Below are 27,991 nucleotides of genomic sequence, written 5' to 3'. Positions count from 1 at the left end.
CTTTCTTCATCATATCCATATTTCGGTAAGATCAACTGAGATTTCACTTATAACGAGCTCAGGGATAAGTGAAGACCGCCCTTAGTTATTTTCCTTTCAGATCTTTCAACAATTAAATGACGCAGAACACCGACGAAAACTAATGAAAATAAACGAATCGCAAAGGAAGCACCAGCTCGGCATGTGTAATTTTCGAAAGCCTCTCCAGTACGGACTTCGTCATCATTGGTGAAACAACGGTTCCTATAACATATTTTCGATAGTGTACAGACTCCTGTGCCGTATTTTTGATAGTACATAGTTCTAAGTGCTCGGTTAGTGAATAATTTGTCTTTTTATGGTCAGTGTTTTATCAGTGAATGTTTCTTACTTATAAAGTAGGTTTCTTTTCCGGTCCTAAAGCCGTTTTGTGGTACCCACATATTCACTTTAGCAGAAACATTCGAAGAATCAAACAGTGTACTCCATATAAATTGTCGAATCCACGCTATCCATATACTCAGAAAACTTTTTAAAAAAGTCTCTCAGTTGTTACTGAAAAGCTTGATATTTTCAGTCCTCCTGCTATCAAAACTTGACGGATCATATATTTAAGGGGCTGCAGATCTGAAGGCTCCAGAACACTGTAAGTGGATCTTGGCTCAGATAATCTGAAACCATCTGTTATATTTTGGATTGTTCTGTGAATCACAACGCAAGTCTGAAACGTTATTCAAGCTTTGATAGGCAGTTAGACCAACTCGAACATTAACTGGGTAAACCTATCCCGAGCTACAACGCCCTTAATTAACCTTGCAGCTCTGTTTGTTTATCTCTGGTAAGTGTAGATGAATCACAGTTTCCACAGAATAAATAACTCTCTTCTCCCGTATTCGTTTTAAAAGTGCATTAAAATGTTCTGAAAAGTATTCACTTATACTTCATTCAGTTATTTATTAATTGGAAAATTGTACATTCTGCAGTGAACTGCCATATATATATATATATATATATATATATATATATATATATATATATATATATATATATATATATATATATATATATATATATATATACCAGTATCTTTTTCTCCTCGTTAATTCTTATAACCCTCCATGTGTTGACAAACAACTGGTTAATAAAAAACTATACACACCTCATCAAATTACCTTCGAAATATGATTAACTACGGTCTTTACTTTTGGTAAAGGAACGAGCAAGGTTTTATATAAAAAATAAACAAATAAATAAATAAATAAAGCGAAAATGTTATATAAGCCTTCCATATTTTATCCAAGTAGCGCCCTACACTTATTCTAACTTTTCTCCGTTTCCCGGGGAAGAACGGAATGTCGGAATGAAATTCCAGAATTACATTCCGGCATTACATTCCTTTCGGGACATTCTGTGCTTGTAAATAGGTGACGTGTTCAAGTGGAAGGGCCAGCCCTGGGCGACGTGTGACTGCTGGTTAAATAATCTCTCCGGATTTAATCCATGCACGTAGACGATTTTCCATCTCCCCGGATTTAATCCATGCACGTAGACGATTTTCCAACTCCCCGGATTTAATCCATGCACGTAGACGATTTTCCAGAGCGAGGCAATAAAAGTTAACGCACGCACACACACACACACACAAACCGGCACCCCCCTCCCCCCACCGGCAAATGAAATCCACTTCATCGTTCCTCTGTTGGCTTTTCGGACCTCATTGTGACTTAGTGTCACTCCACCAAGATTCCTATGGTCTAATGTAAGATTCCGTAACGATTGTTTACTTATTTATTTTGTTATCTATCTACCTATCTATTTATCTATCTATCTATCTATCTACTTATTTATTTATTCATTTATTTGTTTATGTGTCTAGAACGTAGGGGCGTTAATTCTACCCTCAACCCTACTCATTTATTCGGGCTTCGTGGCCCCATTTATGGTTGACTCTTTTTCCCAGCCCACTCCGTAGGAAAAATATATTCTTTCTTAATGTTAACAAAATTAATTGTTTTGGCCATCTTGTTTTTTTTACCAGGAATTTTAAACGGGGCGAATAAAAAAAATTTCCTTGGGTTGCCAACTAGCCATTTTGAAGGTAACCAGTTCGCTTTACTTCTATAGTCTTCCGATCAGTGACTAGTGCTGTTGTCTTTAATCAACCGGAAGATTTTCAACATAACTGAAAGGAGTACTGATGAACTATATGCAATCCCCCCAAAAAAAACATTGTTGGTCAAACCATAACAAAAAGCGCATGCACACTCACACAAGCTATCGAGAAACTATAAGTAACAAGAATAATGTTTCTTTGGGAGGTTTCAGAATCTTGAGAGATCGGATGAAACTGAGGGCGTTAAGTCCATTATGAAATCACGAAGCTTATGGTTAGATTAAGTACGTCCCAAGTTACCATGGGCTCTTCTTCCTTTGAGTAGCAGGAATTACATCCAGACAACACCTCCGTCTAGATATAAACAAGAGAGAATAAAAAGCATTAATCGTAACCAAATTAAATACACGTAGGAAATCCCAAAACTTGGAAACTAAAGTCAAGGCTAAAATGCTGGATCGGTCGGTGATAAATAATAAATAATTAGTAATCTGATCTTCAGAGACCATATTACACTCTAGATAGATGCTACAGATAAAATCGGCAGAACAACCAACTGTGTCATTAATGAATTATTACCTCCAAACAGCATGTCTACTGTAGATAAGAATACTCGAAATGTAATCTTATCTACTCGCGTTGTTATTCCCTCACTTCTCGGGCCTCAGTGTGGCCCAGTGTAAATTCTTTGCACTGATTTTCATGACTTAAAAGATGACTAGAGGTGAGAATTCGCTACCAGCGATCACCCACGGATCAGAGATCAACATACAAACAAAAAAAATTCCTAAGGCGATTACAATAAGCAGACATAACTCGCCTTTCATTTGCCATGTGTTACAAAGAAATAAAGAAAAAAAAAAGCTCCCGAAACCTATAACAGACCACAGAGGTGGCATGCAAGTGGCAGATGATCACACATCGGTCTAATAACAACAAGAAATAGTTTATGGAAGCACTGGGCATTTGAAAAAACTAGGCTTTACCTTTTCGTGTCCTCTCCAGTCTCACATAGGATTCTTAAATGGGTCCTACATGTCCTTTCGTTTTTCATTATGTACTTGCAGTGGGAAGCCAGTCTGTAAGAAAATAATCTTATGAACTTCGTCGACTAATAATTTGTATATCAGTTTGCATGTGCTATTTTTATTTATATCACATAAGGGCATCCATCTCCATGAACACTTGTTTTGAAAGTTAATACCGTCTCAGGCATAATGCATTTGTAAGTTTCTCCTCTCACCCAGAGTCAAGTTAGGTATTTACCAGGATTAATAGAGTGTTATATTAATCCTGGTATTTACAGGATGCATTCCTTAGGTACTACTGGCGTAATCTTAAGACAAGGTTAATGCCAGTCCAGATCAGTTTATAGTTAGGACACTGTTCCCTGGTTCAGGGTAGGCTACGGTAGGTTAGTTTGGTATGTATTCCTCTAAGTACAACTGACATATTCATGCGTTTCCCCTGTATCTTATCTCGAGTTGTAACCCCTTTGTTCTGTCACTTCTCCTACGCTACAGCGATTAAAGACACCGCAAGTAAATAAAATTTTTCCATTTCATATATCTAACCTACAAAGTTTCGACCAAATCAAAACAACGTTGAAATATTATGTGAGCACATACACACACACACACACACACACACACACACACACACACACTCGCCCAAAGAGAGAGAGAGAGAGAGAGAGAGAGAGAATTATCTTCCGATGAGTTTCAGCCTAAGGGTGGCGGATTAACTTTCGTCGAGGCCCCTCTGGAAAGGCTACCGAAACTTTCCTCCGTCCTCATTATTATCTATCCTCTGGCAGCCAAAAGATGCACAAGGCACCCGTGAACTCATCAATATATATTTCGTTCACGTGTCATTTCTTTCACGTTACGTCAGTTATCATCAGCAACATCAGCTCCCATGGCTGTGGGCCTCATTCACGTTTCTCGCCCTCCTTTTTTAGCGTAGCATCCAACTGGACACATCATGTGTTGGATGATTATCCCTTGCTAACATATGTGTCATCCGCCTTCATCATATTCTGATGTAGTCATTAACTGTGATCATACGTCACTCTCCCTTATAACTGTACTTGCAATGATGGGCTAATATTCTAACTCATTTTCAGTGTCACTCACAAGTTTACAAAACGCCAAAATCTTTCCAACTACTTTACCGGAATTTCTGCCCAGAAATTGATTTCACATTACCATCAAAATGTATATTAAAACATTTCTACGTATGAAAAAAAGTTAAGTATATCTTAGTTTAACCAGACCACTGACCTGATTAACAGCTCTCCTAGGGCTGGCCGGAAGGATTAGATTTATTTTACGTGGCTAAGAACCAACTGGTTACCTAGCAACGGGACCTACAGCTTATTGTGGAATCCGAACCACATTATGACGAGAAATGAATTTCTATCACCAGAAATAAATTCCTCTAATTCTTCATTGGCCGGTCGGAGAGTTCTACCCACCCCTCTAATAAAGAACGTGAATGTGCTGTACACAAAAACGTGTGAAAACATAAATGTCGATGATATTGAAATCCGTTAATGTTTTATTTGCCTACCCTTTAGCTGAAAAAGAATGATACTGCCAAAACGATATCCTCCACAGATTGCGAACGAAGTTACAACAGAAAATCAGGGTCTAACTATAAGTCCCTTTGAGATGTAGGATCAATGCTTGATAATCAAACCCACCCTTCCGTGAAAGAATGGCAATCTCATGGGTACTAACCTCTCAAAAATATGGGAGCTTCTTTAAACTGCTCTAAGCTGCACAATTTACGTCCCGTAAGGAGGCTTGATATGAATCGAAAAGGTTCTGTAAGAAGGTAAGATAATTTGCTCTATCCCACCTGCTCTAACTTCCTTTCCCGAAAAAATTGGAATTTATATTAGAAAGAGGTCTATTGATATTAACTTTATAGAGTTCGATAGAAGACTTAAGTATTCTAATTTATTTTACATCTCTCTTATCTGGATTTATACCAGAAATAAAACTGAGAATATTAACTTTTTCAAGTTTGACAAAGCCATTGAGTATTAACTTAATGTTCCCAGTACGAATTCCAACATTACAACCATTCTCATAGTTAACCTTAGTCAACTGAGAATCTCAGGATTTAACATGACATTTGCTTTAATTTATTAGTTCAGATAAAAAGATTACCTACATGAACGCAGGAACGCATCTTTCATATATATTTCACATTCAAAGACTACTACTGTATCAATTGTGATTTCATTCACATACATAACGTATACATAGTTGGATCATCTAAATAACTATTTCTTATGCACTGAATTGTTTTTGTGTGCTTGTAACGCTCCATAGTGTGAACGCTATTTAACGTCTTTTAATAAATCAAAATATTCCTCTGTTCAGTTAGAATACTTGTTCGTTTCCATTCATGTTCGCAATTGCATGTTATGGAATGGAATGGAACATAGAGTTTAGGCCAAAGGGCCAAGCACTGGGACCTATGAGGTCATTCAGCGCTGGAAAGGAAATTGAGAGTAGTTGGTTTGAAGGGTGTAACCGGAGGTAAACCTCGCAGTTGCACTATGAGACAATTGTTAGGAGAGGGTGGGTAGCAAGATGGAAGAAAGATAACATGACTGGAGGTACAGTAAAAGGGATGAAAAGGGTTGCAGCTAGGGGCGGATGGGACGCTGCAAAGAACCTTTAGCAATGCATACAGTACACCCCATGAGGTGCACTGACGGCACTATCCCCCTACGGGGCAATTGCATGTTATCTCGAGTTTCAGCGAATAACGAAACTCACGAAGGATTCTCGCTTTACAATAACGATGAGGGATTCAGCATATATCTCATACTCAAGTGCTTTTTTTTCCTCTCTCTCTCTCTCTCTCTCTCTCTCTCTCTCTCTCTCTCTCTCTCTCAGAGCAGCTGTGTGGATAAGACAACATAAATGACTCTGCAAAGCAGTTGGTCAGTGTTTCCGTCGTTAATTCCAAATTCTTATACGAATTTTATGCTTCCATTCCCTCGGCGTTCATAAGAGCATTCATTTCTCCATCTCCCTGGTTGCCATTTACCTTCGTAATCTTACTCTCGCTCAAGTTTTCTCTTAACTTTCTCTTCTTGCAAACGCTTTCAGACTCTTTCGCTAATCTCTGCACTTTCTAGTTATTACCGCAATAGGTTCGGTATCGTCTGCAAACATCAGCCATTCCACGCCCTCCTGCCTACAAACCCTAATACACAAAACATACATATTTATACATGCATACATATAAATACATATGTATATATACACAGATATGTGTGTGTGTGCGCGCGTGTGTGTAAAACAAACTATCCATATAAATAAAGCGCTAATAAGGATGTCGGGCTCAGCTCTTGGCTACGACCCAGAATAAACAAAAATAAAAGCTATCTGATGGCCATGTTCTTTCCGTTAGCTCTCAGTCACATCTTCCGGTACATGTTAACAACAAGAGTATCCAATTAAACCTTAAGTTGAATAAAGTACTGAAAAGGGTACTCTGTATGACAATTGTTTCCCCATACCTGCATTTGGAGACCTACTCGTGCGGTTCGAACACACACACACACTTAAGATGCAAATGCATACGTGTTTTACTGAACAGGTTGTAGGCAACTTTTTTCTTCTTAACACGTTCCGTTGCATTCTGCTTTTGTCTAGTTGGTTAACGGAATTACACGAGTCGGTGACGAAGCGCTCATTTAAATGCTGCGAAGAAGACACTTGAGCACTAGATAATATAGATTTAAGCTATGAAAAAATCACAATAAAAGGCTCTGTTAGCGTGTTCAGTGATTTTGACAAAGCCTCTAACAATACAGAGCTGGAGAGACGATACGTCTCTCGATACCCATGAGGCCGATGGGTCTGGAAACCCACCAATGGCCTTATCTAGCATGAATTTGAAGAAACAAGAAGGAGAAAGACAAAAAATGAGAATTAAACCCAGAGGAAGCAATACCTTGGTTCCTGAAAGATGAAGAATTACAGGAGTTAGGGAAAATGGAAGGTGCAGAAAGGAAATTCAAATGCTCGGTGAGAGAGAGAGAGAGAGAGAGAGAGAGAGAGAGAGAGAGAGAGAGAGAGAGAGAGAGAGAGAGAGAGAGAGAAAAGCCACTGGAAATATGGAATCAGAAGACTGCTGATTTCCAGGAGCAAACGTAAGAAGAGGTGGCCTATAAGCAACAGCCTGGCCAAAGCTCCGAAATGTTTCCTAGGTTAGGAGAAGCTCCTGTAAAATTTACTTAAGATTTTTAATAATAATAATAATAATAATAATAATAATAATAATAATAATAATAATAATAATAATAATAATAATAATAATTAATAATGCAAGTTTTGTTAAACAAAATGGCATTTTTAACAGCATTTATTTTATATAGTAAACGCTCAATTCATTTACTATATAAAATATATGCTGTTGAAACTGCCATTTTGTTTAACAAAACCTGTATTAAAGGTCTTTTTCCTAATTTGACAATAATAATAATAATAATAATAATAATAATAATAATAATAATAATAATAATAATAATAATAATAATAATAATAAGCTACGTGGCTTGCTCCGAACGTTGACAAAATAATAGAAAACTGACGAAAATAAGATTAAAAAAAATAAAGGATATCCAGCGGGTACTCAAGCACGTAATTCTCTGTCTGTCTGTCTGTCTCTCCCTATTAAAAATCAAATGAACCGGTCTCTTCTAACTCTCTTATAACTCCTTTGAATGATCTAGTCACTTGATCATACAGACCAATACTATGCAACAGAATCTAAAGAAATTTTGTGGATAAAAATGAACTTTTACACAATAATGGCAATGACAATGACTGACTGATTGATTTATGGCTACTAAAACTGGCGTCACAACATCTAGGTTATTGACGCCGACAATGGCGGAGAGAAAGCGCAATTGGTTTAAAAAAAAAAACGAGTATCAGCACTTTAAATGTATTCAAATTTTAAATAACAACGATAAACATGTGCAAAATATTAGCAAAAAGAAAAGTAGAAACAAGCAACAAAGGAAAGCAAGAAGCCATACAAACAATAAAGGAAAGCAATAAGACATAAGAACAAACAAAAAACTCGGCCCACACAATTACCTTCTCAGGAACGAAGCACTTTGTTTCAAGGGACTCCCGCAGTTATGCAAAAATCCGGTAAAATAAGGAAAGGGAAAAGATGAGTTTTCGGAAAGGTCCGCCCATAACTTAAAAATACAACCTTGCCTTTGATATTAGTTCCCCGTCTCCAAATATTCCCGATCTCACTCTTTTCCCATTTACTCGGCTTTCTTACCTTTCTCTATCACACTCTTTCCTTTCTCTATCACATTCGTTCCGACGTCTCGGGATAAAGTAATGGTTCTCTTCTTCGGGAGATAATTCCGAGCGCAGATGCGTGTGATGATTCTCCTAGATTATCCAGCTGGAGATTTACAGGGCAGAGTTCGAGATCAACCTTAATAGAAGGGCCCTTTAGTCCTGGAAGGAAGAAGGCTGAAGTATAAGACTTCTCTCTCTCTCTCTCTTCTGAGTCTATTTGTCTATATATCTGTCTGCGTGAAGGATATTGCTATCAGCGCTGTTTTGATTACTGTTTTATTCACCAGCTCCTTTTCTTAGTAGAGTCCTCTTTTCTTTTCCTTCCTCTCTTCAGCCCAACGTGGATTTTCTCTTTGTCCCTCTGGCTGGCTTCACAGACGAGACAGGACAGGTATTCAAAGGATTTATTCTCTTGGACGATGGAAGCATGAAAAGAAGTAGGGAATTCTTTAAGTTCAAAAATTCGAAAGAAAGACGCGACTACAATGACCTTCTCAAGAGGGCACGCGTTGGGTAAGACTAAATCTGACTGATGTTTGTTGGTTTATGGGGCCTATTTACGACCCATTTTCGGTCAGAATAAACTCACAAGGTCTGCTTCAAGTGTCTTAGCACTGACTCTTGGGATGAAGTTGCTAGCCCCTTACCATGTTAGATCAAGGCGTTTGAGCGTAACTGATTTACCCATTCAAGGGAGAGACGATGGGAAAAGAAAACTTCATCTAAATCAAACCTTAACTGTAGTTTCCTCTCCACTATGACTTACTGGAGCTTATTATACCAGTGCCACAAACTATCTGTGAGAAATTAAGTGTTTTGTACAGAGAAGCTCCTTCATTACTTATACAGGCATATTTGTGTTTACATGGAGGATGAATACCAAGGGAGTTAGCTAAATTGTTCTAATTGATAGAGTTGTATAACGTGCTTAGAGGGTGGTCACTATCCTTATCTTCCAGATGCTCTTCTGATATGGGATCAAGTCTCTCAAGAGTCGTCTGACTCAGTACCATCTACTTAGTGCCTTTAATACTGAGATCCTTTCGGTTTTGAGATAAGGAAATCTCTGATCTGGGTGCTTAATAATTGTCATTTAGAGAATATGCTTGTCGGCTTTTTTTTTCATTTAAACATATCAGTCATCTCTCTCTCTCCCACACACACACACACACCCTCCCACCCATCTACACCCCCTCTCTCTCTCTCTCTCACACACACGCGCGCACACACACACACTCACCCACCCAACGTCTCTCTCTCTCTCTCTCTCTCTCTCTCTCTCTCTCACACCATGCACGCACACATAAACACCCACCCACACCAAAACCCACCCACCCACCCACCCTCTCTCTCTCTCTCTCTCTCTCTCTCTCTCTCTCTCTCTCACATTTATTACAATGGCTAAACAAAATCTAGGCCGTTCTGAGAGCCTTGAAAGTTGTTGAACATTATCATAAAGAAGACAAGAGAGATAAGAAACAGTAACACTCCAAAAGGAAAATTCCACTAACAATATGTAGTATGCCACATACACCGCCGGCTTACCTAATTACTTTTACTTACTACGCGGCTGCAGTTCCTTGAACGATAAAGGAAATCTGTTTTCACAGCTTAAATGTAACGTGTCATCGGCCTCTATCCGATATTACAAAGTAACATGATCACAGAACCAATGCATGTAATTCGGAAAAACGTGCAAATTGCCTCACATAATGATTCAAACTCTTATTGTCTACACAGCAGATAAGAGAGTTATTATAAGTATCCATTCATATAAGAGAAAGTATATAAGAAAGAACATTTTTCTGAGAAATAATTTCGTTCTTAAATCAGAGTCTTATCCACTCCGTTGCGTCTCTGGCATCACGTGGCCCATTGCCAATCGCACCAGACCCATCCACAATACTCACATTTTTTCGGTAGAGGTTGACTGACAGCCAATAAGCTTTGTGCGGGCACGGGCCATTGCCCAAAGTGTGATTAAGGTGTTGAAGGGGATAAGAGGCCCGTGTGGACCTCATGACTGTGGCCTAACAACAGAGGTCACTAAGTCGTCTTTAGGTGGATTATGAACAATATTCAGTTCATGAAGACTCGCCAGGGAATTCCTTTTTCGTCAACGTCTGGGTCTATCAAAGCCTATTCAGTTGTCTTCATCCTTCCACCAGATCTTTCATTACCAAGAATAAATTCAATAAAAATAACACTATTATTATTATTATTATTATTATTATTATTATTATTATTACTATTATTATTATTACAAAAACAACTAATCAGAGCATCTAGTCGACTTTTCTAGACTTTCGTAGGGCTGGGTATTGATGACACGGGCTGATAAGGGCTGGAATAATTGGGCAAGGGAGCGGGATGATCCTCGCTGTTGTTTTATCAGAAGCCTGGCCCCCTTATTAAACAGGCCTTTAGAAGCTCCTTTTAGTCGCTACGGCGCTGCCAGATGCAAAAAAAAAAAAATTAATAAAAAATAAAAAAGGTATTAATTGACCTCCGGAGGAATAACGAAAGGAAGCAATTGCATTTTAATCAGGAAGCCGATTGTTAGCTAAAATACGATAATTGGATTTTCATTCGCCTCTGATTTTCCCCCCAATTAAGCCTCGAAATAACAGAGGAATCCCCGTCCAGCCAACTGGCACTGTTACTGCTGCAGCAGCTCCGATTTCTAAGCAGGTTGGTAAAAAAAAATTTGAATTCTCTCGAATTCGCTGATAAACACAACAGTAAAATACCGTAGAGATTGGCAAGCTATTAACTGGGAGAGGGTGCAGCAATTCTACTGCCTCTCCTGCTCCTGCTACTGCTGCTGCTGCTGCTGCTGGTACTGGCTTTAATGATTTTAGACTGTTTGCTCTCCTGTCACAATCAGGTCTTATGGACGAATGCTGGATGTGAGTTTTGGGGAAGGTTGTAACGACAGAATCTACAACAATGGTAACGATTAAATTATGATGATGATGATAAAGATAGTTATCAGTGTATATATTATTATTATTATTATTATTATTATTATTATTATTAATTATTATTATTATTATTACTATTATTATTTCGGAGATTAACCCTTAATGACGTACTAGACAGAAATATAATTCTACTTCACATTGGGATCGAGCCTAGAACTTCTCAGGACGCTACCAACTTCTTTTATGGCATCTGTGATTACCTGGTAGCGCCCAAATCTATTACCTGAGAGGCTCTAGATTTTATCCTGACGGGAGGTAGAGTGACTGAGTAAACTTTGGAACTGAAATGATATTGCTGAAATAAAATCGTCAATGACTGAAAAAGAGGAGTCAGTCCTTCTGGTGTGAATTAGGAATATTCTATACAACAGAATAATAAAGTAAAACGTGGAGAAAATGACCAAGCAAATAGCTAATTACTAAACAGCATTATTATTATTATTATTATTATTATTATTATTATTATTATTATTATTATTATTATTATTATTATATAACATCCATCCATAAGCTTTTTAGTCATTCGGGGGTGAGTCGAAACGTCACAAAAACGTTATTATTATTATTATTATTATTATTATTATTATTATTATTATTATTATTATTATTATTATTATTATTAGTATTATTATTATTATTATTATTATTATTATTATTATTATTATTATTATTATTATTACGGATATACTTGATAACAATTATTTCGGCTATTATTCTTCTTTTTCTTTTGAATCTATTCCGTTTTCCTTGGTTTTGTTGGATGACTAAAAAACACTGAATCTGGTGTATAAATTCTATAAACATATCTTACCGAGAATAGATATCAAGTGATTGTTATTTCCTGTCAGAGGGCTGACTTTTATATCGAGACAAATGTTACTTTATGTATTCTTTCGGGGAGGACGCAAAAAATTTGATGCTCTAGACTTACTTTTTAAATAAATAAGATAATTTTCCACGCAAGTTGTTTCAGCCTTATTTTCAACTTTATTCATGTTTTTCTTAATACCCGTCTCCTTTCCGAGACAGAAGTAATATTAATGTACTGAGGCGATAAGAAGCACCCGTCTGAGTCTGTGATAAGACAGCGGATGTCAGTCAGTGACAAGAGAAGCGTTCTTCGACACCTTAGGCTAACAAAAAACAGAGCCCTTCTAACTCTTAGCAGTCCACTTTCGTTTGTAAAAGTTTTCTTGAATGATTATACGAGTGAACTCGCGAAGCAACAGATTTCAAGTGTTACCGTGAAGACTCCTGTTAGGTTAGCTGATGTTATTTAACTTCTAAAGAAACCGCAACGCCATTCGGCACTGAAGTAATATCTCATGAACGTCGCCCGCAAGTCCTCCACGCCACTTGCATCCTGTACAAACACTCGATTTTGGCATTTCAAGTATACACTGTAGTTTATGTAGACAGCGGTGCGTCAACGCCCTCGAGTTTGAAATTGTGAATAATTCTGTTAAATTTCAGTGAGGAATGTCGTTGTGTTTACTGCGATGTGAATATAGGAATACTGACAGCCACTGTTTGCAACATAAGCGTTTAAGAAAAGCTGAGAAAGATGTTTGACCACAAAAAGCAAATGGCATGTGATATGGCGAAGTGATTACACAGTAGTGATAGGTAAGTCAGATGCATGGAGATATAAATGTATGTATATATATATAATATATATATATATATATATATATATATATATATATATATATATATATACATACACATTTATTTATTTACATTTATATTTTCAAGGCTGACCCCAAAGTAGATAACGCTAAAGCACAGTTGTGTTAACCTACTGCGAAATGTACATACATTTTGGAGAGACATTAAGCTTATTCTTTTGAATGCAGAGGGAGAGAGAGAGAGAGAGAGAGAGAGAGAGAGAGAGAGAGAGAGAGAGAGAATTATGAATGAAGAAACTGTTGTCTTCTCCCTATGTGAAATAGTAATAGTCTGAACTACGCAAGAAATTATTGTCAAAGACCTATTTTTTTCGCACACTAAAAGAAAAAACGTATTTAAGTCCAAAAAGTAAAAAGGCATCCATCGAACTAGTACATAAAAAAATACCATTTCAAACGTGACATAAAATTCTTCCCTTTGACTGATATGACACTGCAGACTGGCGTCACATTACAATGGTTATCGGCATCATTACAAGTCCTCAGCAGTCACATAATTCAGCTTTCTGTTTACAATTAAATGATCTCAGGTTCACAGAACATAAAAGAAGTCAGTATGATAAAGTTCCAAATGATGTTGAAAACAATGAGGTCTATTTGTGTCGTGCATATGGAGTGGATAAATATTATTGTCTTTGAATCTATTCGACTTTAGATTTTGACAAGTAATTTACTTATATAAATGTCCTGTAGAAACTTTAGCTCTAGTTTGACATTTGCACCACAGCTCAGCTGTAACTCACGATGTCCAGTTGTGTTAATTACCCTAATATCCATACTGAGAGGGAACGCTTTCAGACTTTATGTATACACACACAAATATATATATATATATATATAATATATATATATATATATATATACATATATATATATATATATATATATATATATATATATATATATATATATATATATATATATATATATATATATATATATATATATATATATACATATGTGTGTGTGTGTGTGTGCTTGCACGCATCTCACATCTCCAAGGGAAATGACGAACATAACTCATCCATAACTACCATATCCTCTGTGGTATTTCCTCTTCCTTATTTCCCTAACTACATCAGTTAGCCGGTTGATCGACTATCTCTGTTCTATCCCACCTAAGCAAAACTGAGCCACATCACGGAGAAGGAATTCAAATGATTTTCGCTAAACAGATCGAGAACCTTATGCGGGCGAAGCTGTTGTGAAATTAGTCATGCCTCTCCTCATCATAACAGAATGGTGCACAGCAAGAGATATACTACGTCTCACTTTTATTTCCTTCAAAGTCAAGTTCATTGTGACCGAAGCAGCTGGGATGCATGACGAAGCTGACGTGACCATCAGAGAATATCGCCCCAGGGGTAACCTTCATTGGGTTCCTTGTTTGTTGCACACAAACCTCTGATACTTGTCAGAAAACAAAAAATTAGAAATGTATATCTAAAAGGAACAAAAACGGAAGTAAAAGAAAAAGGCCTTATTCTATGGCTACATGTTATTTAATATTATTATATGGCTAAATGCATTTCCAGGGATGGCATATGATCCGGTTCCACAGTCGAAGCCCCATTTTAGGTAAAGGCGCCGCCACTCGAGCCCCTTTTCTGTCATCTTAATACACACACACATACATACATACATACATACAATATATATATATATATATATATATATATATATATATATATATATATATATACATATCATCGGAAAATCGAAAGTGCGTATCCATTACAGTGATGCTAAACATACACGAACTTACTTGACATCATTTCTGTCACAGTTCTGGCTGAGTGGCGACGCCGTCGCATGGAATTAATTCAGTCAATTATTGTAACGCCAGTTCGTGAAAGGTAATCAATCGATCTTTATTCCTCCAGCTACGATATCGTTTCCTGCTGATACGCGATGAATACTTTTTTCTCTGCATCACTCAACTCTTAACGACCACTGAATTTTTTTTTCTTTACCTCGATGTTCATTAATTCTAGAGTGTGCTTATTACACCTTCCAGTCAGATTATGAAGGTCTTAGAACTATTTTCCACAACTTCCCCTCTTAGATTCAGACCTTCGATCTTATAACTCAAGTTGATCCGATGATTAATATAAATGGTGGTAAATGAGGACATCAGTAATATATCAATACTGTATAGGATGTTATAACCACCTAAATTAAGATTAAATGACTGTTTTGCATATGATCATCTCTCTCTCTCTCTCTCTCTCTCTCTCTCTCTCTCTCTTCTCTCTCTCTCTCTCTCTCTCCAGATTTTAATACACTTTGTCAATAGATAAGTACTTCTCCTTCTCGGAAAGCCTTTTTGCTTATCCCTGGGGATTTATGAAAAATCGACGAGAAGTACCTTAGGCCTAACGGGAAGGTCTATCATTACGGCAGGTAAATGTTGATTGATGCCCTTCATACATCGTCAAACCGAACGCCATACACCCATCCCTGCTCCCCTTCTGGCTGCTAACAACTAGCAAAACAATAATAACAGAAAAAAGAAAAAGAAAGGCAAATAGTAAGCAGAAATCAGGTAAAAATTAAAAAAAAAGAATCGTGGACGAAATCTTTTAGAGAGAGAGAGAGAGAGAGAGAGAGAGAGAGAGAGAGAGAGAGAGAGAGAGAGAGAGCTTTGACGTAGAGTTTTCTCAGTTCATAAACCATTCATCGCTTTGATGAGTTATTTTGAAAACTGATGCAGGTATTTTGTTAAAGTTCAAAGGAGCCTTGGCGTAAAGAGATCATATTAATAATGTTTCGAAGTACAAAATAAAAATTCAACCTGCTTTATTGGTTATAAAATAATAATTTTCCAATTTCGCGAACGTCATGAGGTAATCACATAAGTGTTTGAGTGTGACCGAGATATATATATATATATATATATATATATATATATATATATATATATATATATATATATATATATATATATATATATATATATATATATATATATATATATATATATATACTATTAATTTTATATATATATATATATATATATATATATATATATATATATATATATAATATATATATATATATATATATATATATACATATATATGATTTGTGTATAATGCCCAACAGAGAAAGACATTACTTCCACTCATTTTACCGTACGTATTTTATGATAAACAATAAACAAGCAACAAAGACTGTTTATTCTTTAAGCATAGCTGTACCTTTTCATATTACAACATGCTAAAGAATGATGATATTCACATAAAGTAAAGCAATAAAACAAACCTGCTGCAATTTGAGGACACTCCAATGAAGTACGCTTTCAATTTTAAAATAAATATTGAAAAATTATTCATCTTCGTTGATATATATATATATATATATATATATATATATATATATATATATATATATATATATATATACTCTACTCTCTCTCATATATATATATATATATATATATATATATCACAAGCATATATATGTGTGTGTGTGTTTAAACAGTGATTCTTTTAACTGGGGCGCCAAGTTCCAAGGAGGCATAAGCAGGTGCCAGATGGAGCATTATTTTTAACAGCTGTGGTGTTACTTGCAGAATTGCCAAACATTATCACTGCTTCCATGTTTTCTAATTATTATCTCAAAACATGCCAAAAGGATTAAGAAATTTGGTTTATAAGTCAATTTCATTTCAGTACAGTGTATATATAGTAATAAAAAATTTAACAGCAATGAAACAAAAATCTATCATTCATCCACATATATAAGCAAACAGGCAATATATTGTTTATAGTTTATAGTTGGCAAAAATTTCAGGGGGAGGTGGGCGTGGGGTCTATACATAATGCAGGGGGCGCAAGGCAAAAGGTTCAAAGAACCACTCGTTTACCATCCTACGAATGCATGTCTGTCTTTAGTAAATAGCAAAGTTTTAAATAACTGGTAATCTATGGAACATGTACACACATGTATGTTTTGTTATATACTGTACATATATCTGACATTTCATTAGGTAGAACAAAGAAAGGGAACTACATCGTAACAGAATATATATAGTCAACAATTATAGGATTACAAACGTCACTGCATTTATAAATAACTTTCCTGTAGGCCCCTTTATACGTGCATTTGTTTATACGTATATGCATTAAGATTGTTAGTTCTATATAAATCTTTCAACAAGTTCAATATATATATATATATATATATGTAACTATTCAATATATATATGTTTGTATGCATATGTCAATCATGTACAGGTGTTGAAGGATTTAAAGGCTAATATTGACTAAATAATGTAAAATAACAGTAAGCTGCAAATGAGAATCACTGCCAATGTAAAAAATGAAAAAGCAGAAAGAAACGCAAATCTTGCAAAACCTTTCCCCATGCCATTGGAGAGAAGACATGCATAGTTTCGGAAAGAGGAGACACTAACTAAGAAGAAGTAAGGGGAACATTTGCCGCCAGTATCAGACGCAGCAGCGGCGACCGTGGCCATGGGCGTGAGTGTGGAAGTCAAGGGCGGATGGCGCATAAATACCTTTCTTTTCTTGCTGACGGGGTCTCAGGCAGTGGTCCTGCCTTGGGCCCCGGTCATCCTCAAGGCTACGAACCTCTCTGCACAAAGTAGGTGAAAATATCTGGTTTTCTTCTGGTCATTTGCCATAGGGATCGTGGCTACTGATGTTAATATTCATCATGAAATAATATTTTATAGATTTTTATGGAAAACCGTGTGATTGTATCATAATTTTGGGTATTAAAGACACTAAAATCCAATAATGTTGTCACAGGATCTCTCCTTAGTTTTCACAGTTCCGTTCCGAAATAATGTTTGCTTTTTCATTGCAATAATAAACAACTTTTGCTCTCCACTCTTGACTGAAGATTAATAAATTCTGAAACATCCTGATAATACAAAGTATCTAAATTTCAATATTATAACTCTTATATCCCGATAAAAGGAAGCTGGCCTGTCAATATCCGTGGCCTTCTGTGCTCCAACACCAGTTTTAATAACTTGATAAATTTCAGATGTAGGAATTGTGATGGGCGTCATAACTCTTGTGGGCAGCGTTGGCGTCCACGGTTGCCTTGCGGCAATGAAACGCACCCACAGCGGGGCAGCACGACGTCTAACGCTGCTGGTGTTGACATTAGTAGGCTCAGTCCTCTACACAACCTCCGTCCTTCTCTTGCCTACTTTTGCTGGGGGTAACACGTGCCCCACTTCATCCAGCATGTTTTCTGTGATATCAAAGCCTCACGTGCCTCCTGACATCGCCTCTGATTTTCCTTCGAATGTGACTAACTCAGTACTTGATGGAGTTACTTCATCACTCTCTGAAGTCAAGATCAACTCCACTGCAGATGTGAATACCCAGCCATCTTCATCAAAGACCAGCAATCTCAGTGAAAATTCAAATTTTTCATCTACTGCTCCAAAAGAGACAGAGGAAGGGCCAAACAGTTTGCCATCCCCCAAACCCTCAACATATGACCATGGAAAAATTTCAACAAGCATTCACACAACAACTTTGAAAAAATCTGAAGCAACATCAACTACTATAGGCAGACCCACACAAAGTGTTAAAACTACATTAAACATAGTAGGTGCGCATGATGCAACAACGCTTTCAGTGCCACATGAAAAAGAAAAACCAGAAGCTCAAGCACAGGGTGGAATCACAACCACAGTTGAAAGTTCTCCAGACAAGACAAATGGCTCAAAAAATTTCCAAACTGGCACAAGCATGATACACACAGGTATCTCATCTCAAAAACTTGATGCTAGCAAAGTTTCTCAATTAAGTTTTCATAGTAATTTTCCCACTACAGTCACTACTTCTGAAACAGACAAGCATGGTTTACAAAACGCCAGTGGTGATACAACACAAAACTCCGGTGAAAATACTAATGATACAAGTTCAAGTTCATCTGACGATCTTTACTATTATTATAATGATGAAGAAGAAGGCTCAAACTCTAAAGCTAAACCCAATGCTGAGAGTTACAGACAAAGCCACTCATTTATGCCACGTAAACATCAACACAATTACAAAACACATGAAAAATCTTTAGTGGGACAACAACCAGAAGTACCCCCAGTTGCGGCAGTTAAGGAAAATAACAGACTTGCAAACAGGAAGGGCTCTTTTAATGACTATGCTGAAGGTTTACCACTTGAAAGGCTAAACAACAGAGATAAGTGGAGTAATGTCTTTGTTAAACCTGAATTTACCAATAAAGTGGAAGCTAGTAAAACCTTACATTTGCCCAGGCAACAATCACCTCGTCTCCATTCAGCCCAGTACAGGGACCATGAAAAAGGGAGATATGATCCTCATAGAAAGGGCTACAATTTGCAGAGCCATCCACTGCCGAGAACCCAAAGAAAATCCTCTGGTCCCTTTGATGACCTATACGAGCAAAGGAGAAAACGATCTGTTAACCCTTCACAAATGACAACCGGTGCAGAAAAGAGAAAAATGGAAAATGCTGCAACTATCACCAATGCAGGTAATGCGGAATCCAGGAACCTGACCTCTGTTGATAAGACTTACATTCGAAGCCTGTCTATAAACATCGAGTCACCCGTTGGCATTCAGATAGGAGTGGCCATTCTCCTTATCTTAGGGACAGTGGCGAGCGCTGGAATAGAGACGGGTGTGGCTCAGCTCTGGCACTGCTACTCACACGGATACGACGAAGGTGGAGTGAGCCAAGACATCCTGCACCGAACCATCACCCACACCTTCCAGTTTAGCTTCTACGCGGCCCACAAAACTTGGTCAGGGTTAACATCGGGAGCGTGGGTGATAGGCGGAGGAACCATAGCTGGACTACTGTGTCTTATGGGCGTGGATTCAGGCGTTTACAGTATATTAGGAGGCATGCAGCTGGCTTTGGGATTATGTGCAGTCTTTTTGATTCTGGTAATCCCAGTCCCATATGGATCAGTGGACCCGCCGAAAACCAAAAGACCTCTTTCTCTTTACTTGGATGACGAGGTAAGTAACGCTTACTGAACAGAACAAAAATTATGTAATCAAATTACGAAGGTGTGTGGGAGCTTGTATGTATGTATGTATGCATACATATATATATATATATATATATATATATATATATATATATTTATTTATATATATATATGTATATGTATATATGTATATATATGTATATATGTATATATGTATATATGTATATATAATATATGTATATATGTATATATGTATATATGTATATATATATATATATATATATATATATATATATATATATATATTATCTATAATCAGACTCATTTACACGCGATAAGCAAATAAGTAAAAAGTTTGAAACACAAATGACTGAAAAAAAAAAGAGAATAAGGTCACCTTTTGAAAACCCCTGCAACACCAATTATAAAATGCGAAAAGAATTAAAACCGCCTCACTTTCATGTCAAAATAGCGCTTTACCTTACGAACCTCCCATATAAATGCATGCGCTTCAAAGTAACAATGATAATCATATTAGTGATGAGACTTACCTTTCAGGTACTACGCGAAGGAGTGAGGCGACTGGCTTTCCACATCTGGATTCTAGCGAACGGATGCGTGTCCGCTCTTTCTCTCACCTTCGGCCTGTGGCTCATTCTGGAAGTGACAGGAGAACAGGTGAGACAAGAGAATGGTTGAGAATAATAAGAAATAGAGGAGAAAGAAATGTAGAAAGAAATGCTGAGAATAAGAAATAAGCTAAAATAGGTTCAGGCAAATAATGAGACTGAAAACAGGTGGACAACACATCTTGTGATATTTGGGAGAAAGGACGGGCGTGATCAAGTATGAGAGAGGACGTGGAAACGAGAGAACTTGAAAGCAAATCAACCTAAAAACAAGGAACGAGAGATGGCAGCAACAAAAACAGCCAACACGTCTGAAAAGACAAAGCCAAACTTGCAATATCCGCGAGGATATAGAGAATGATCGAGAAAGATAAGGAAAAGATAAAACAACTTACAAAGTTGAAAACAAGAGACATTAATGGGATTAGAAAAGCTACCATGCGTTTTGGAAACAAAACGAGAGGAACGGGAAAATGGCTGAGCAATTTAGGAAGTGACAAAACGTGAAAGTAAATCTTGAAACAAGTGGCAAAAAAGAAAGAAAGAGTTACCTTACGTGACGGAGATAAATAAAACAAAATTGAAAAGTCTGCTGAAACGGGAAAATTTAAAAGATGGAAAAGACAGGACTGAAAAAAATTTAGGTGGGAATGAGAAACAGTTAAGACAGTATTTTCAGAATATTAGGAGGAAATGAGAAATGTGGAAACGAGAACGTAATGCATGAAATAAGGCAGATGAAAGTGGTAACAGACAGCGCTGCCGCTGAAAAATCATTTCCATAAACTAGACAAAAATACGGTGGATGATTAAAAAAAAAAAAAAAATTCTTATGAGACGTAATAATCAGCTGAGCATCAAACCACGAAGTAACCTGAGAAGAGAAGATGCTATATAAAAAGATAATGATAAAATTAACTGAAACAGAGAAAAAAAATGCCCTCGCCATAAACTTAACGACCTTAAGCGTTGCTTTATGGGACCCCCGAATTCCATAAAACGCAACGAACCGCGTAATTTTCTCTTCGTTTCTACCCACTTTTCGTTATAAGAGATTTAAAACGGAGGTTGCTCGCTTCCATTTGATTTTCAACCCGTATAACTGGTTGAAGCCTGACACAGCCAGGACACAGCATATGCCAGGATACGCCTTCTTAGGTATTCGGTGCCTTTTTTTTTTTTCTTTACTCTTCTGTCCTAGGCGTGATACTGGCTTTGGGTTGCCAGTCCCATTGGCCTCTGAATATTCATCAGGGAAGATTAATAAATGTCTCAAACATTCCGTGAACCTACGACCAACATTTGGTAATTGTGAAAAACAGGACATAACAAAGTGTAACCCGTTGCCCACTTTCGTGGACTTGAATATAAAACACCACGCCTCTCTCGTAGTTTTCTATATGCCTTCGAGTACCCATGCAAATAAGTTAATATACTATTATCAAACAAACTGGAACATTATCGCTAGGAACAAAGAATCTTATTTACACAATATAAGGGAAAGTAACAAATACAAATCTGCTCACCACTGTACCAACTATTATATTCAGGTTCAACAAACTGGACGTGACGAGAAGAGCATAAAATGTTTAGAAACATCACATGTCATTAAAACTTGACCTACCTTATTTCTATGACCTTCCGAAAACTCATAAGCATGGCATTTCCCTCGGGAGAGCTATTTCAAGCGTGAAGCCTTTCATGCGTAAAATTTCAAAGTTGGTAACAAATAGCCTCTCCCTACCGTCAGAAAACTCTCCCCATTTTATATTAAATATCTTAAGAATTACGTTTTGGAATGGAAAAAATATTAAATCTATTTTCACAACGGTCCTATGACCCAATAGTTAACACTATTGGGTTTCGTTGTATTCTGTAACATTGTTGTAGAACGTTTATTAAATTATTATTATTATTATTATTATCCAGCATGATTAGGGAAGAATATTAAAACTTGTAGAATCGAGCTCTTACAAAACTGTTTTCTTGTATGGAGATTTCTGACAATGGTAATCTGGATGCGCCTGGGCAAAATGTTGTGCCTTGCTATTAACAAACTATCAAACTATCATTATTAAACTAAAAAAGCTTCAAGATATACAAAAGTCTGGGCACGAAAACCATTTCTTATATCTAAGTACATCTTTGTCCCTTCACCATTTTTGTGCGAGTTTAGAGATATTAAGTGAGCTAGCATTTGGCCAGCTTCATATATATGTATGTATGTATTATTCAGTGACGTCTATATTTCAGGGGCACGCCATTACGGCGCAGACAGGTGCCGTGTCAGTGTCTCTCGCCTCGGAAAGTTTGACCCTGTGCTTTCAAAAGTGGCTCATGGCACGCGTGGGTCTCCAGGGTGTAATGGGCATCAGTGGCCTGGCCTTGATGATCCATTTGACCCTGATGTGGGTCTCCGGCAATGTGGTCATATTGGTCATATCTTTCGCGGGACTTGGCATGTGCATCGCGCTTCTCTGGGTCTCTGTCCGTCATAATGCTCTTCTTCTCGCTACTGTCAGTAAGTAATTGGAATGTCAGAAGATCAGGAGCCGATGTTAGTCATACGAAATATTTCTACTGCAATTACACGATAGATTAAATGCTAGTATTCACGAATACGATTGTAGTCTTTTTTTTCCAAAAATAAAAACAAACAAATAAGACAGAAAATGTGCCCTCCTATGGGTACTAAACATTCAGCTATGTTAAATACCCAGTATCGTAAAATTTTCCTTAAATCTATTAATTTATGAAATTACTACCTTGTACATAACCCCTAAATATCTACATACTTTATTTCGAGGGAGCGAGAGCCCCAAATCACCAACTTTCTTTCATAACAGAGGTGTCTTCCAAAACTACTACCTTGTACCTCACCTCTAAATATCAGTCATAATTTTCTAGGTGAGAGAGAGAGAGAGAGAGAGAGAGAGAGAGAGAGAGAGAGAGAGAGAGAGAGAGAGAGAGACCCAAATCCCCAACTTGCTTTCATAACAGAGGTGTTTTCCAAAACTACCACCTAGTACATCACCTCTAAACATCAGTCATAACTTTCTAGGTGAGAGAGAGAGAGAGAGAGAGAGAGAGAGAGAGAGGAACCCCAAATATAACTCGCTCTCATAACAGAGGTGTCTTCCAAAGCTACTACCCTGTACCTCACCTCTTAAATCTCTATCGTACTTTACTGATACTGATGCTGAGAGAGAGAGAGAGAGAGAGGAGAGAGAGAGAGAGAGAGAGAGAGAGAGAGAGAGAATCCCAAATCACTAACTTGCTCTCATAACAGAGCTATCTCCCAAAACTCTGACAAAGAGCAAAAAAATAAAAGATAATAAAAAAACATTCTTTCCTTGCAGACGACCAAGAACGAGAATCCTGGGCATCCTGGTGGTGTTGGCGAGTGGGAGTGGGAGCCGGGGCCATTGTATGGGGGTCCTGTGTGGACGCGAGGACGTCTTTGTCGCTGCTTTTCAAACCGGCTGCATTTATAGCCGCTTCAATCGCCTTTGTCGTAGCCGCGGCAGCTGTCATGACCAGGTGAGGAACATGAGCTCAGCAGGTCCGGTGAGCGAATCTTCTTCATTGTAGGAGACCGTTTTGGGAAGAGAGAGAAGAGAGAGAGAGAGAGAGAGAGAGAGAGAGAGAGATCTTTAAATAACATTTCATTTTTTTAATTGTTCTACTTTTTCAAGTATTTGTTCCTCTGTAGGTATAACTTGTGAGGATGCGGGTATAGACAGTTGTTACTGATAATAATGATAATAATAATAATAATAAATGCAATTAGTTAATAATACCAATATGTATCTAAATAGGGTATCTGAGTGTTTATAAGTAGCTATGTTCGTAAAACTATTCCCAAAACACAAATAAATGTAACATTGGAATCGTCACGAGATGAGGATCATAATAACACTTTCAGCTTAATTTGGGCTCCCTGCATTACCTTGAATCCAAAATTGCGTAATACAGATAATAATACTTAAATGTTTAATTACATGTTTAAGATGAAAAGTGCAACCTAATTTCCGTTGATTATTTTCGAAGGGGGGAAGTATCGACTTTCTCACATTGCCATAATCGAAGGTATACAATCATTTTACATAGTAATAATAATAATGATCGATCTATTCTTTCTGTATACAATGACAATATCTGTATGTACGTTTCTATATTTTTCATTTGACACCATCATGAGAGAGAGAGAGAAACGCATCTGTAAGGTTGGTTACTTGTCTACCAATATTAAAATGACATAAATATATTAGATAACACCCAGAAAGTTAAGTAATAATAATGAATCTTTGAGATAATTTTAATCTAGGTATATGTACACACAATATGTGTAATAATAATAACTACACATAATAATAACTAATAATGTCCTTGCAGGAGTCAAGGCAAGACGCGACGAAGGATCTACCACACGCTCGACCTCGACATGGCTGGTGACGATGACGATGACGACGAAGAGGCCAACGAAGACGACTGGCTGGTGAAAAGGGCGAAGAAGGAAGGAATAAATCTATGACTTGAAGAAAGGAGGTGAAAGTTCTGTGAAGAGAAAAAAAAATCGACAGCGAGACAAGTACCCTTGTAATGATTTAATCTGACGAACTAGAGAGGACTGAAGAGAGAGCAGAACTCACTAAAAGATAATGAAATCAAACCAAATTAAACAAAAATGAATAAATAAAAAAGTGGACCAGTTGCCTTCATTGGGTCTGTTACAAAATTGGCTCAGATATTTCTTGCCCAACAGCCCACCTATCCACACCAGTCCTTTAAAATCCATCCATAACTTTTTGAGGTATGCTGGAGGCAGGCAGTAAAAGTAACAAATACTAATGAATACATATATTCCGTTTAACTTCGCTGGTGAGTGTAAATACTGCTAACTGGAATAGAATACAGAGAGTGAACTACTATAAGATGTGAGAATTAAATGTAAATAAATTAGCCTTAATTAGGCACCTAAGGACAATTTATTCAATGACTGGTAATATGCATCGAAGGTCGAAGTGAATGAAGTTGTAATTGTGTCGTTAAAGTGAACACTTGAGGACATATGTTCAGCATGCCTACCGAAGCGAACATTAGTTCATTAAATATGAGTATAGTTGGTAAAAAAAAAAAATGCAACAAATTGTTGTTGTTGTGTAAAAAATAAAAACTGACAAAGAATCGCGCATACAAAAAATCGCAAAATATCGACAGATCTGAAATTCATCTGTCTTGCCTTCGCAAACCGGAAGTCAGTTTCTTCAACTCAGTGTTTGTATGTTTAGGAATGTCTACGTCAACAAGGTATCAAATACAAAAAAAAAAAAAAATTATGCGAACATGAGTGAAAACAGAGCAAAACAATCACCAAGAGCTGTGGATGAAACATAGAAAACATTTTTTTGTTTGGAAATAAGTGACATTTACTGTCCCTAAGGGATCTTTTTTCAAATGACTTCAACAGCATAAGGAGCAGATAGGAGTGAGGAGGAGGCGGAGAGATGAGAGTCGGAGATGTTTGTCGTGCCAGGTCGCTGAACGGAAATCCAGACTGTCTTCTTTGAAGACATAAATGAATAGATAAAAGTCGTTTCATCCTTTGGTCTTATACAAGTGACTTGTCTCTAAGACATCAAAACGTTTTGTCACGCTAAATATTTATGAGAGGGGAAAAGTATTGGATAAGCATTTGTGATAGCGGAAATGATTACCGGGTTTAATTCTCCTTGATCAAAATGAAAACGCACTTGGAACCGAGACCCAAGATGGAATTTCCGGCCCGTGAATGTAAAAATGTTCCCAGTCATCGTTCCAGTATAATAAGTATTCCTCCCTTCTCTCTGCCAAGCAAAGATGTTAAGGGGAAGGTATTAATCAAACGTACTTTAAGGAAAGTTCATTTTGAACGGCGTGTACACGACGTTTGTTATAATTTCCTCTCGATTGTTTTATGCTTGTTTATTGTATTTCTCTTTATAATTTTTCTCGTTAATTTGTTTTATGAGGACACTCTTTTTGTACGAACTGTACTTAATATATTGTTGTAGGCTAAGGAAAGTGATAATCATAATGTTGGAAATGGTAATAAAAGTTACTTTTTAGCGGGCGTTTTCCATTTAACAGTACACTATGGAACCATTTTACAACAATAATGATAATCTGTGAAATAAAAATCCACAATTATATAGTGAATAACTTCACAGACTGTTTTTCACAATAATAATAATAATAATAATAATAATAATAATAATAATGTAAAATTCCATGCTTCGAAAACACATCTAAAAATCATTGTACTAACTGTGAGTGTAAGTACAATATCAAAACACTTCCCGCTACCCACAGGTACTTATATAAAATACACTGCCGATTACTCGTTCGAGTGTTATAGGTGAGTCACCTGCTTAAAGGATTTGGTGACGATTATTGTCGACTTGAAACTTAAACTTTGTCGTTTTTCGTCGTTGTTTACCAGGTTTAAATAACATCGGATATGCTGCAATTTTATTTACACGTACGTGAAAAACCTTCTCATTCCTGCTCTTTGTATCATACATGCGTGGATTTGACTTTTTTTAAATTGAGAAATGAATAAACACAAATAGTATGACGACAGGCTGCAAACAAATAGAAATGAATTCTACCCGAGGAGGAATCAGGCGAACGTTAGGGTGTGAGGAAGTGGGATCAGTACGGACCCTAGAGACCTCTAAAGGGGTTGGAGAGGTCTCACGATGGGTCAAATGGACTTCATAGTTATTTGTGAGTCGGAGGACTGCATTTACCTTTGTTTGAGGTACCTGGACCCTTATTTTCTCTCTTCATATCCTCCCCGCATCAATACTTGCCTTCTGGACTCCCCCCTCCACCTACCAACCCACCGATAACCTAAACCAAGCCCTGCCCCTCTTCATATATGGTCATACACTGAACTCTATAAAACCTCTTGTATATAATGTTTATTAAGGAGCATACGAAACTCAAAAGGAATTCCTTCGTTTTTATTCTCCTTTCCGTTTCATATTGTCTGTAAATTCTAAGCATAGTAAGACGTCTCCTAAGGAAACAAAATAATCATCATCATTATCAATAATATCATAATTACTAAAAAGCATCGTAGGCGAGTTACAAGCGATGCAGGGAAGAGATATGAAAAATTTCAAAGATGTTTTTCCTAATACTGAAGTTATAAAGATTGCTCGCATTGTTAAAAACGGGAATAAAACGAAGACATTGCGAACCATTAAAATAGCGATGCAACATTTACTTTGATCC

The 27,991-nt window shown here is 37.0% G+C and overlaps 1 protein-coding gene and 1 long non-coding RNA gene across 6 annotated transcripts; one reads left to right on the top strand and one right to left on the bottom strand.

Annotated features, from left to right (window-relative positions):
- The first annotated feature begins 196 nt into the window (after positions 1-196).
- On the top strand, positions 197-26,817 carry LOC136845739 (uncharacterized). 5 transcript variants are annotated; one of them, XM_067115978.1, is made up of 7 exons: positions 197-329; positions 17,356-17,725; positions 18,134-20,109; positions 20,640-20,759; positions 22,964-23,231; positions 24,070-24,250; positions 25,106-26,817. In XM_067115978.1, exons 2-7 carry the CDS (start codon positions 17,596-17,598, stop codon positions 25,242-25,244), a joined length of 2,814 nt encoding a protein of 937 aa, XP_066972079.1. In that variant the 5' UTR covers positions 197-329; positions 17,356-17,595; the 3' UTR covers positions 25,245-26,817. The 5 variants fall into 5 exon arrangements, with proteins under 5 accessions (XP_066972079.1, XP_066972099.1, XP_066972095.1 ...); XM_067115998.1 differs by having other exon boundaries at positions 207-262; XM_067115994.1 differs by having other exon boundaries at positions 207-344.
- LOC136845765 (uncharacterized) lies at positions 2,314-20,740 on the bottom strand. The gene is made up of 3 exons (XR_010855250.1): positions 20,633-20,740; positions 3,079-3,171; positions 2,314-2,446 (listed from the first exon to the last, which is right to left on the bottom strand). It is a non-coding gene; the product is annotated as an uncharacterized lncRNA (long non-coding RNA).
- Positions 26,818-27,991: the final 1,174 nt, after the last annotated feature.

This window comes from Macrobrachium rosenbergii, chromosome 2 (assembly GCF_040412425.1).
Source record: "Macrobrachium rosenbergii isolate ZJJX-2024 chromosome 2, ASM4041242v1, whole genome shotgun sequence".
NCBI classification, from domain to species: domain Eukaryota; kingdom Metazoa; phylum Arthropoda; class Malacostraca; order Decapoda; family Palaemonidae; genus Macrobrachium; species Macrobrachium rosenbergii.
This window is presented reverse-complemented; position numbering and strand designations above follow the sequence as displayed.